Genomic DNA, 13,015 nt, shown 5'->3' with positions numbered 1-13,015 from the left:
AAAACCGAAGCACCCCCAAGCCCGCCAAAGAAAGGGTCCCTCTGTATCCACGATGCTTGGCAAACAAAAAAAAAGCCACAAAGACTGCTTTGCTGATTTTTGATTGGTTGTTGGCGACTACAATTGAGGCAGATTGGCCGGGAGAGGCTGACTTGGACTTTATCGGCATATGAAAAAAATCAAAAGAAAAGACTCAAAAAAAAAGAAGAAAAAAAAGAGGCTGTTGTGCAACAATATGACATCTGACCTGTTTGTGCTCAGGTCAACTTGTCATTCTGTTCGTCACAATCTTCATGGTCGCTGTTCATGGTCCAACAAGAGTCGGGGAATTACTAATCAAGGACTGACTGACTGACTTGACTGACCGACTGACCGACTAGCGAGGAAGCTGCGAGGCTCATACAACCAACCTACATGCCACACCTTTCGGAACGAAGCTGCCAATTTCCCCTTCTTCTTTCTTCCCCTCTTTTTTTCAAACGTAGACTATGAAAATGCACATTGTCTCAACCAGACGGGAATAAGCGCTAGACCTGAATCGTCGCCATCCGAGTACAAGCACGCCTTATTATTTCGTACGGCCGTGTTTCTCCTTGTCCGTGAGGCTGAACGCCGTCGCCGCCGCCCACACCGAGACATCATCGTCTTGCCGTTGGCTGGATCTTCAATTGCCGGCATTAGCAGTGGGGAAGAAAAAGCTGACGACGTTTTTCACAGCAGCATGCAGCCCTGCGCCAGGGCTGCAAAGGAAAAAAAAAAGAACAACCTGGGCTGATAATGTTGCTGCAGGATTCACAAGTTGCGAGCTGACACAAAAGCACAGGAGCTGGCCAACAATATACATTTCGAACGATAAAAGGTCGTTTTAAACGAATATACATTGCAAGCCAACAGTCTTTCCAACAGACTTGCAGGATCTCGGTTCGCCAAGTTAACGGATAGAGTCAGTCAGCGTGGGCCTGCGGCTCAAACACCAGCCACGCTGACGGGGGAGGGGGGGTGCACCCGTTGATTCGAGATGCAGAGAGTTGGCCCTTGTCTGGCATGCAGTTCAAATACAACGGTTTGATTCACGACTGCGCCGAGGCTGGGCTGCCGCGCAGCATCTGGCAAACAAGGCAGCCAGCCACAAGGAGTGGCTGCATGTCCCTAGGTACAGATCAGATGCAGCAAGGGAGCCTGGAGACAGGCAAACGGCACCCCGACGCTCTCGGAAAAAGAAGAGCCAAGCAATCAGGGATTCTTGTAAGAAGTGCACAGCCATGCATACAAAACCCAATCATCACTTCTTCAGCGCCTCTCCCTTGCCTCCAAGACACGCAGTAAAGCCACCCTCCCTCCACCTTTCAACGGATTAGTCTGGCGCACAACGTCCCGTATCACCTGTTTAGATGCCCCCATCATCGCATCCTGCACGTAACAGGGCAGCCTGTTCGTCGCCAAACCCCGGCCGTCGGTACCCGCGCGCAGCTATCGTCGAGGCCAAACAAACATGCTGCCTGCCGAGCGCCCCTTCTCCCCTTCTTCTTTCCGGAGGCAAACTCATTTTGTCGAGAGAGCGCCATCTCCATCCTCGCGCAGCGCAACCCGCTGGGGGAGATGGGGGACCGCAAAGGCCCTCGGCCGCCGACATGGGCCCGGCGCGGCCATGAGCACCGCCCAGCCCCAGCACGCCCACTCCGAACCGCGTTGCACGCTTGGTGCAACTTTGTCTCGATAGGCCCGCCGGCGGGATGAACAGGTCAAACCGGCTCCCCATGCAGTATAGGTGGATGGCAGCGCGCCCCTCCTTCGTCTCATACCACGATACGCTCGCCTTAGCAGTCAAGCCGTTTGCGCGTACCTACAGCTAATGTTGCAGCGGCGGATCACTCATTAATGCTCACGCCTGATTCCGCTTATACAGGGGTTTCGGTGCGCCGACTTTCTCCGGGAGCGCTGCCGGCCTATTGGTGGCTTTTCGGCCCGGCGCAGCGCGGACCAGTGTACAGATACCGTGCCGAAGGTAGGGGCAGCAGCCTGTCCGCGTCGTTGTCGTAGTCGTCGCCATCGTGGCCCTCGTCTGTTGCCTTTGCGCAGTTCTGCGATGCGACTTCCTGCCTGCCAGCCCTCCCGAGCTCAAAATCGTTCCACCATTGCGCTCAAGCACCGGCCCTCGGGACGACCGATGTGCGACCGTTACTGTCAATTTCTGAGACCACAATGACGCTGCGGAATATGGCTGTCAAAGGAACAATTGTGGCTTGCCGTGATGCGGGTGAGCATCGTTGAGCTATGTAAGCTCCCCTACACAATTTGTGCGAGACGAAAGGGGCATCTGCCGTTACTTTTGGGCAAACGAACGGGCCTTTTTTGCTATTGGATGGTGCCCATGCAAAGGGTTTTCTTGGCTCTCGGTCCAGCCGCTCTCAGACGCAAAGGACAAAGATGTAAGAAAAAAGTATCAAGATCAAAAATGAAAATGGAATGGATCTGCTGTGCCAAGGGAAGCTGAAGGACTGCATGGCTCCTGAAGGAGCTCGGTGACAGGTCATTGGCGTCGTTGTCAGGCATCGTCAGCGCACAAAATTATTCCAAAAGAGAGTGATCAACAAAGACAAGTTTTGTGGACAAGCAACACACCACAGAGATAACCACGAAAGACAAAATCTCGTAGAGAAGAATTCACACCACATAAATGACCACGAAAGGAAAATCACGTAGAAAAGAAATGACACCACAGAGTGATTTCAGCACAGGTACTCACTCTGTAGACAAACATGGCTCATATCTGCTGCGCATTCCTACCCGCGTATTCATACCTGTGTTTCAAGTCTACGTACTCTGACCTGCGCAACCATACCTGCGTAAACATACCTGTGTAACCATATCTGCATAACCTGTCTGCGTACTCATTAGGTACTGCGTGACCATTCTTGTGTAACCATGCTCAAGGTACGCGTCCATGCAGTCAGTGCAGTCAGTGCAGCACCCTCTGCCTACTTCTGCTTGCCTACCTGCCTGCCTGCCTACTCTGTAATTCCAGCCTGCTCAGCCCATCATGACAGGCTGCAGTCGCTTCGGCTCAGGCGAAATGCCGATCCATGCAGCGCATCCATCCGGCTCGTTACCATCTAGGGTAACTAGACGCAGCGCCTGCATATGGCTGGCCCAAAACATGTTTGTGTTTTCACGTCAGCTCCCCCTTTCCTTTCTCGAAACGAAAAAGGACTGCAAGTAAAGTCGAAAAAAGCTAATTTACTCTGCCCGTGGTCGAAAAAAAAAAACAAAAGTGCCCGAGAAAAAAAAAGGGAGAGGAAGAGAGGGGGGGGGAGGGGGCACAAGGAAAGTACAAAAGCAACAAAGTCATGTGGTAGAAAATGATTTCGGTGCGTGTGTTATCGTCCATGTACAAGGAAATTGCTTAATAGAGACATTATAGTAGTCAAAATTAAATGTCACAAACCCATATCACTAACAACTGTCCAAAGAAGCAGAGAGAGGCAGAGAGACGGAGAGAAACCAGACACAACATGGAGTCGATGCACAAGACCACCACATTACTTTGTACCAACGTGGCCAGTACTTTACTGCCTTGGGCATGGTGTCAACGGGAATTGCCGCCCGTCTGCTAAAGATTGTCAATCCAATCAGCAAACGTCTGTCACGCCTCCTTTACGAATTAGGCAGTTTTTCGGGTAGTCAGTCACACCAAGAAAATGCATATGATGTAATTACCCAAGACTATCAAGTCTAAAAGAAAAGAAAAAACGCTATGGATGGGAGGGCAAAAAAAAAAAAAACACTGCAACATCATATTTTTTTCGTATACATTGTTGTTGCTTTTCCGTTACTCGCAAGCACTTATTAGGCCTGCAGATGCCACTTACTGGCCGAGAGTCCTGTGCTACCTCTTTCTCTTCAAAATTTTTGTCAACTTGCAATTTTCCAATCATAGAGCTTCGTGTATTGTACTCCAGGGTAAATGATTGGCCGCGTGATGGCTCTCTTGTCGTGTTCAGGTGTACCCGGGCACCCCCTTCTGCTCCTCTACCGCAAGTCTCAGACTGTACTCCAAAGTCTTGTACAATTCTTGGCTGGCCTGGGTAGTTTTTCTAGCGTGTGTGTTCTGCCGTGTCGCTGGTTTGCGTATGTGACGCTTGATGAGACAGCGAGACGGTCAAATACCAACGAGCTGGAGCCCGTTTCATTGAGCTAGCACATAAGCAAAAGAATGCCGTCTCCGCTCGGCTGCCTGATGGCGCCGCCAGGTGTGCCATCAGCATTGCTGGCTTGAGTCGCAGAGTAGCCCTTTACTGTTGCCTTGTTCTCGAGAAACGAATGCAGCGCTTGTAATACGGAGCGGGTCCCTGGAATGAATGTGGCCTCTGTTTCAAATCACATTCCTGTTGTGGCATGCGTCACTTGACAGGTTGACCAGTGAACAAAGGGAAATATCTCTTCAGTTCAGTGTCGAGTCGTACCATGCTAATCGGCTTGACCATGTAGTCGTCAGCACCGACAGCACTCGCCGCTTCTCGGTCCGATTGACTGTCCTGGCCCGTAACCATAAAGACAACACTAGCGGCCCAGAAATTCTTCTTCTCCAATGCGCGAATCTGCTGCGTCGCTTCGAGGCCATCGCAGACTGGCATCTGCAGGTCCATGAGGACCAGCTCAATACCCGCGCCGCCGCCCGCAGCAGATGACGCTTGGTGCTTTGAAAAGACCTCGACTGCCTGCGTGCCATTTGCAGCGCTGAGAAATGGCAGCCCTCGCTTCTTGCAGTACATTTGCAAGATGCGCAGGTTGACTAGGTTGTCATCCACCACAAGCACCATGGGCGTAGCGGATTTGGTCGGCAAAGACATGGGCAAGCCGACCAAGGCCCCGTCGCCGGACTCGTGCACAGGCGAAGAGTAAGAGTTTGAGCTCGACTTGTCGCCAAACTCGGCAACCCCACTCGATTCTTCGTTTAGAGGTTGAGGTGAGCAGGCATCCATAGAGTTGTAGCCTTCGTCGGTATTTGTAGACGAACGAGATCGATCGAAATATGCTTGCTCTTTACCACTTGACAAGTCATGCAATACTGCGGCCATTTCATCAGCCTCCCGAAGAACACTGTAGAGCTTCGACGTGGAGAATGGTGCGCTTGCATATAACACTCTGGGCAACATATCAAGAGACTCGGTATCGACTGACTTTGGCACCAGACAGACGGCGATCTGGTCTGGGAGCATCGATGCAGTCTTGATTTGAAGTTGCTCTGGGTCACGACTGTGCTCAAATATCCCCAAACAGCCCCCCGTGGGCTCGTCCGAACGGGTGAAGCCGTTGTGCGTTAAGAAATGGGCAAAGTTTGAGGACAGGCGGTGGGAGGACAAGTCCGTCTCGAAATGATAATATTTCGGGAGCAAATTCTGGAATGATGGCGTTGCTGTGAGCGGCAATTTGATCGAGTCCGTTTGAACCATGTCGTCGAAAGTGGCGCGAAAATGCGAACCAAGGTTGACCTGTGACGAGACGAGCTCGACTGAGCCATGAAGCAGCGCTGCGAACTTTGTTGAGATGGTCAAGCCTAGACCAGAGCCTGTCGAATGCTCATTGACCTTTTCATAGAGCTGGAAGATGCGTTCCTGGTCATGTGGAAGAATGCCACAGCCTGTATCTTCCACGTCAACCATGAATGTTTCTGTGCCTGGTCTCATGGAGAATCTGACAGCAACAATGCCTTTGGGTGTATTTTGAATAGCATTGTGGACAAGGGGCCAAAGACTATCTCGCAAAAGGTTCATATCCGTCCGGAGCTTTGCGCCGCTTGGCATCTCGCAGTGGCAAAATACTGAAGCAGTCAACCCCGATTGGCTGAGCGATGCTTCCGACACCTGCTTCAAGAGTTCCTCCTCCAAGTCACCAACATCATAGGTGGCGTATCTCCGCTCGGCGTGGGCAATGTCGGCCCACCTGTTCAAGGTGATCATGCTGTTGACGGTCGACATTAGTTCTCGACCTGCGCCAGAGATAGTATCAAGATACAACGACGTCTTTGCTGCAATCTCAGGTGATCTCGCGACGCCCGCGACGCCCGCCGACACTGCTTTGGGTGAGGAGGCCTCAGACAAGGAAAGTGCCTTTAAATCCTCAGCCAAAAGCTCGGCAGCCCCGAGGATTCCGTGGAGTGGAGTTCGAAGCTGATGAGACATGCCTCGAAGAAACTTTTCTTTGGCCTTTATCGCTTCTGTCAAGAGGCGTTTTTGCCATATCTGGGTTATCAGACTTGCACAAGTTTGTATAAACCAAGCATCAACGTCATCGAATATCCGTCGAAAGTCTTTGGTCCCAACAACTAGCAACGAATGACCAAGTTGGCTGTCGCACCGCGAAGACAAGAGACGCACTATTCTGTCTGTCGGGGTTGCATTATGATTTGATGTCGCGATAAAGTCGTCAATGTAGGCAGTGTCCTCCCATAGACCATTCTTGAGACCTGGCGGCAGAATGGTTTCTGGCGCGTTGACGTCGCAGCGATCGGCGTCTGATGGCTGTATGCGGATTACCTCGCTCGGGTAGGCAAGTCGGAGAATATTCAACACGGACTCATGAGGTTCTCTGTCGTCATGGCTAGTCCCAACGCTGTCAATGAGTTCGGCCAGTCGACGGCGCTCTCGTTGTCGCCGCGCTCGCGTGCACTGGACAATGTCGGATACTACCCAATCTGCAAGCCGAGTAAGGGTCTGCTGCTGCTGCTGAGACAGAGGCGGTTGACTTGTCGCCGAAGCGACGCAAATTGTGCCTAGTCCGATGCATTCGCCGGATTCGTGTTGCATCCGAAGAGGAACGCCAGCATACGCTCTCAACCCGCCTTGCTCGACGTACGGACAGTCTTGAAATCTCCAATCCTCCTGGAGATTTGGAATGAGAAAAACACTCTGCAAGTACAACATTAGCTGATGCGAATTAGATACTGGACGACGAAATACATACGCCAGGCGGCTGTGTGACCGTGTGCGCACAGATTGTTTCCCCGCGGGGTAGAATGCCAAGCTTGAGCCCGACCGTTGCTAAGCGAATGTAGACGTTGACATCGAGCAACCCAATCACGGCAAACTCCCATCCCGATGATTCTTGGGCAAGGCATGCCTTTTCCTGCAGGCCTGCAAGAAACTCGGGTTCGCTCTCGAGATCGCGCCCATAGTACCAGAGCATGGATAACCTGAGTCGCTCATTCTTGGCCAAATGAGCTCGTAAATACCGGCAACTGAGCGCAACCGTTTCTTTCGGTATCGATGAAGGCGCATAAGGAGCTAACTTTGGCGGATAGCGACGAGACTCCAGCTCCGGAGCCCATGGCTCAGCTGGCCTTCCGAGATTGTCGGCATCATACACAGGTCCGACGGTGGTGGGCCGAACGGGGGGGCTTTGGGCGTCTGGCGATGACGTTAGAAGACCAGCGTCTGCCTTGGGAAAGAAGTGCATTCGAGCACAGCTGTACTGAAGATGCGAACCGCTCTATGTGACCGAGTGGCAGAGAAAGGCACAATATTTTTGAACACGAAGGCGAACTGTGCATCAGGAAAAAATAGTGATGATGATGAAGAAAACGGTTGCGGGGCGGCCGAGTGTCATCCCAATGAAAAAGCTCCGGCCCCCATTCGATATTTCAATTCCAGGCTTGCCATTTGGAGTTAGCTCACCAGTAACCATCGAGATCGTGGAATCATCACCTGACCAGAAATTTTGCTCCGACTTATCAATCGTTTTATTATTCAAGGACATGTGCCAGAAACTGTTGCAGGATGCAATTACAACTTTGTTGCTTGGCGTAACGCGAGGTGGCAGTAATGCCACAATTGGTTCAACCTGCAGCATCTTTCTGTGACGCGTGACCAGCATGAGCAGCCTTGAGCAAAAAAAAAGATCTCAGTCGAACCGGCCATTTCGGACAACTGCAAAACAATGGCGTGGGCCTAGATCTAGCAGAATCAAGAAAATACAGTCATCAGGGTGATGGAAGGTTGCATTGACGTTGGAGCTTCTCGATGTGATTTCAGATGCGTCTTTGCCGGCATGTTTCGGCTTCAATATATGTACAGACATAAGTGCATGCATGGTACATACGGCCACAGGCAGTAGAAAATATCGCGTCCCGTCTGCTCCGCGGAAATCAAGCTACTGACCGGCAGATTAGTAGTTGGGTCGGTGACGACCAGCGAACACCGGCTGCTGTATGTTTTTTTTTCTTTTCCATCCTATTTTATTTCTTTCCTTTTTAAATCGCGGTTATTTAGGACCTAGAAAATATAGTCGTTGATCCTATAAGTAGTGTGTGCCTCCGTTTTTCAAGGTATAATAACTAGGTAAGTAATAGTAAGTAACTTAATAATAATGGAGACTTATATTAGGATAGTTAAGATAAGTGATTTAGTCTATCTAAACGATCTTTATATAAAGAGGAAGTATTCAAGTTCCTAGTTACGAGATCCTCCTTATAATATCGTCTGTGATATTAGCTATGACGCTGATTGAGTAGGTAACCGCTGAGTATAGATATCGCGACTGGGCCCGCGATCGCGATCGGTATTAGTCCTGTACTCTTGAATGGTTCCATTTCTCCGCAAACGTCCTGGAAACGCAAACTCCTCTTTATCGTATTTTTAAAGATCGGCCGAGATTTGATCACATTCTGGCCTACTAACGTGAAAACCCACGCCTTCAAGTTCACAATAGTTGCACGGTGTGCAACCGATAATAAGCGAACTGCAAAAGGCGGCCATCTCTGGTGAGATGGGTTGTTTCTCGAATATAGTAGCGACCGCAGTTTTTGCTGCAGTATCTGACCCAGACATTGTCTAGTATATAGAGCCTGGAAAGCTACTTCATTAATGTCTCGAGTTATATTACTTGATTTTCTTGGTTCGTGAATTCCGGTGCGTGGGGCAGTATAAGTGGCGATGTTATAACAAAGCACATATAGGGTATTATTACCGTAGGGTAGTACCAGGAGTGGAATATACTGTTTGCGTCTTACTGGCTGATCCTATGCTACTTTTCGCAGCTCGTACTATGCGCTACTTTCTTTGGCACTCGCGACACTCGCGACACCTCAAGGTAGTGGTGGTGTTGTTGATTTATTCTACGCTAGGTAATATCCTATCAGAGGCAAGAAGGCGCCCGGCAAAAAGAACAGAGCAGGAAACGTTCGAGTCAGACTCCTTAACCACTCGGACACTCCGCCTGTACGACGGAGACAGGACTTGAACCTGCGCGGCCTAAACCATCTGATGTCAAGTATCCCTAACCACTGGGGCACTCTGCCTTGCTAAATTCGGTGTTAGACACCAATATAACAAGATCATTCACGCTATCATCAGAGTTCCATCTATTTTCTATAGGGTATTAAGTCACTTATTTGCTCGAACAGAATTTAAATAAAGAAACTAGCGGATTACCAATGCAAGCTCTATTTCTAGCTGGACTTGACACAATATGCGAGCGGTAAAGATCGTCCGGCGATTGTTGAAATGCGAAAACATTAAAATAGACGTGATTTGTAGAAAGATTTCAAGAGGCAAAGTGGTTTTCTATATTTGGCCGTGGCGAAACACCGCAAAGGTTGGCCCTCTTGCAAGCGTTTATATACTCGATGCCTGTTGCCTCATTAGGCAAGTACTAGTCCATGAATCTCTTCATTTTAACTGATAGATCTAACGGTACTTGCGAGAAAACGCTGTGAACTCAGGAAGAATCATTAGCGAGTGCACTAGAGGACTGTTGTTGGTGCCATACATCTTTCACCATCTCCATCTAGCGAAAACAGGAACTGAGGCACCGTTGTTATCGCCCGGTCCTAGCTTTCTATCGTCAAATTCTAGCATTGTGTCGCTATCACAGACGAAGCATTAAGATATCCCAACGCCCTTGATATAACGACGCTTCCCAACGTGCTCAACCTCCAGCTGCTGCAAAACGGGAAGCATGCGCGATGGAGGGCTCTCTTGGCGACGTGTGCATGTGAGTGCAAGCGGCGGTGTCTCGGTTCACCTGACTCACTCTGATAGCAAACCTTGTTTTGGGCAGCTTTTGACGCATTTAGGAGAAATCGGGGACTTTATCAATATATTGTGGCGTCAATCAACTACCACTAGCATTCTGGCAGAGTTCTGCGCATCTCTTCCGTGACGCAGCGCCGTGCAGTGAGTTGGATGGTTTATTTGGTTGACGAGCCGTAAGAATCATGGCCAGCGACTGATTGTCCGCGTATCCCTCGACGTAGATGAGTGGCCTGAAGCCACATTTTGCAATGACAATCATGGCAATAGAATGAGAATAGGTCTAGAAGTAGGTGGGAGTGAAAATTGTGAGAAATTAAATAGGATAGAAGACCGCAAGTAGATCTTGGGCGTAATGTAGATGCGTCTTTCTCTTATCCGGAAGTAATGACATGGGATATAGCTTCGACTGACCACTTTCTCTGTACATTTGACATGAAATTCTTGGCTGAATAGTCAGGCGCCCGTTGGAGCTTTACAACTTGCCTTTAGAGCGCATCTATGCAGTATCGCCATTGCAATCAAGAGCATCGACTTTGTATTGTTGCACAGGGGGCATTTTCCTCTCTTTCTTGATTCATCCAAAGTAGACAGGTGCGGAGTGGGCTGAATGAGGCTGAAATTCCAGAGCAAATGCAGCTGGGCTGCTCTTCTTGATATCAGCCTGAGTCCGGAAATTGACCGTCATATGATGCGGCTCGGTATACCGGAACCTGACCTATCCGGATGTGGCTTTTTTTTCGGCCCTTTCGCTTCGTTTTGGTTTGGATCGTGATAGTAACAAAAGAACGAGGTCGAGAGCACAGAAAGTGGTCCAAAAACAACTTGGCCACTGCGGACGGACCCTTTGCGCGAAAAAAATAAAAAAAAAGCAAGACCTGCGTTCTGGGATAAAGGAGCAATGTGTTTGGCCGCATCAGGACAAGGTCGTGACTATTTGGGCGCTATCAGCTGTCACGATGGTGCGATGGCGTTTGGATGTGAAATGCGGAGCGTGGCGGGCCGACATTTGTTTTTGACTTTGCTAGTGTTGTACCCTGGAGCGGAGGCGCCCGCAATGTTGTCAGCTGTTTTCTGTAATAACTAGTTGTTTTCTGTAGTGCTAGAGGGGCAAAAAAAAAAATTGCAATCGATGGATTGCATTGGTCAAAAGTACGAGACGAGAGTCGGACAGGCTCCGGGTCGAGTCCGGTCCTTGGCGGACGGATGTTGCGAGATCTAGGATCTAGACAAGGAAGCTGTTCACAGTGGCAATGCGAACCATGAAATCGTCACCGGTGATTTAATTCAGCTATAATAATTTTGCCCTACTTTTTATGGAATTTGCAATGCGTCTGGCCATATTTATCACACAACTATTGTTTGCTCCGGACAGGATTGACTGGGGAGTATCTGGGGACTCGGCGGAGTCATCGGTCGTACCACGGAAGCTGAAAAAGCCGAGCAACGAATTATCTTTGTCAGTCACTCTCGACCCTGATCGACCGGAAAATACGGCTCCACAAGAAACAAAATCTTGCGGAGCTTAGTTGGGTTCGGGTTAAAGTTTGGAGTCGCATGGTTCTAGCGTGCTGGTTTCGCGTGTTGTCGATACTAAAAACTACTAGCCTACGGTAGTTAGTAGATAGACTAGTGTCCTTGTTCCTGCATATCACAAGGCAAGCCCCGTCAGGTCGGCATAAACGGCATGCCCGGCCGATGATGACAAGCAATGCCGACGATGACATGCCAGGGCGACGATGACATGCAATGCCAACAACGGACATGCAATGCCAACAATGACATGCAAGTAGGGCGAAAGAATGGGGTATGAGTGGGATCAAGGATGAATGAATGATGAACGCATTTGGCACTTGGCTATAACTATCCCAATGAAAAATCCTTTCCTCCAGGCATCCCATCAACTAGCTTGCTCGGTTAGTCAAGGACGAACTGGCTCCAATTTTTCTCCAGCTTATTCAGAACGTGCCGGCCCCGAGTACTAGTTACGTTGACCGAGGTATTCTTGGTGGTCGAGGCTCATTAGCTGAGGCTCCTCTTCTCACAGCTAACTAGCTGCCAACACTATTAATACCACTGGCTTGCGGGCCGGGGCAGCCCCCGTAGCCGGATATGGGAGTGACAGCGACGAGGAATTTTTTACCCACTGAGAATCGTGCAGTGGCTTGCTTGCGAGGCTTTTTATAGTGCTCCTAGCACCAACTTCATCTATACCTATAGGCACTAGCGTAGCCTCTACCTTAGCTTTTTGACTGGCTCACCGTTCTCACCGCGCAATCACTTCCATTTACAGCCAAGCTCGCCCGAGACAATATAAGCCACAAAAAACAACGACACCGAAACAAAGTTTGAACCAAGACTATACAGGACAAAGGAAAAAAAAAACGTGGCACTGAAAAATAAAATTAAGTAATTAAGCTAACAAGAAAAAGAAAAAATCTAAACACAAGAAGAAAGAGGTATTACAAGGAGAAGAATAGAGTGGCGACGGTCAGCGCCAGTGGCACGCAGTAGAGGCTTGTTGTTTGATGGCGTGCTGCGCTGCCAGTGACGACGGGGACGCCGCCCGAACCAGTGACGGTAGGGACGCCACTGCCCGAGCCAGAACCAGAGGCAGACGGAGAATATCCTCCAGATCCTGAGCCTGACAACGAGCCAGAGCCGTTGCCAGAGCCGTTGCCAGAGCCGTTGCCAGAGCCGTTGCCAGAGCCGTTGCCGGAACCACTGCCTGACCCAGAACCATTGCTTGAGCCGTCTCCAGAACCAGTTCCAGAGCCATTGCCTGAGCCAGAGCCAGAGCCAGAACCCGTTCCAGAACCATTGTCCGAGCCAGTTCCAGAACCTGAGCCTGTGCCATTACCCGAGCCATCACCAGAGCCGTCTCCAGAACCGTTTCCAGAGCCACTGCCAGAGCCAGAGCCGTCGCCAGAGCCGTTTCCAGAGCCGTTTCCAGAGCCACTGCCAGAACCGTTTCCAGAGCTAGAACC

At 50.0% G+C, this 13,015-nt stretch overlaps 2 protein-coding genes across 2 annotated transcripts in view; both read right to left on the bottom strand.

Moving 5' to 3' along the window:
* Positions 1 to 4,400: 4,400 nt before the first annotated feature.
* BBA_07378 (putative histidine kinase HHK3p) lies at positions 4,401 to 7,455 on the bottom strand (the record flags this gene model as incomplete). Its single annotated transcript, XM_008602475.1, has 2 exons — positions 4,401 to 6,908; positions 6,964 to 7,455. 2 exons carry the CDS (start codon positions 7,453 to 7,455, stop codon positions 4,401 to 4,403), a joined length of 3,000 nt encoding a protein of 999 aa, XP_008600697.1.
* A 5,035-nt stretch (positions 7,456 to 12,490) lies between these two features.
* BBA_07377 (uncharacterized protein) overlaps positions 12,491 to 13,015 on the bottom strand; it is a gene marked incomplete at both ends in the record, with an annotated part of 889 nt that continues 364 nt past the window's right edge. Inside the window, one exon of the mRNA XM_008602474.1 lies at positions 12,491 to 12,909. Within this exon, the coding sequence (XP_008600696.1) occupies positions 12,491 to 12,909 (419 nt within the window). The remainder of the gene's footprint in view (positions 12,910 to 13,015) is intronic.

Source organism: Beauveria bassiana, assembly GCF_000280675.1.
Source record: "Beauveria bassiana ARSEF 2860 unplaced genomic scaffold BBA_S00024, whole genome shotgun sequence".
Taxonomy (NCBI): Eukaryota; Fungi; Ascomycota; class Sordariomycetes; order Hypocreales; family Cordycipitaceae; genus Beauveria; species Beauveria bassiana.
Note: the sequence above shows the minus strand (reverse complement) of the source record. Positions and strands in the feature narration are given on the sequence as shown.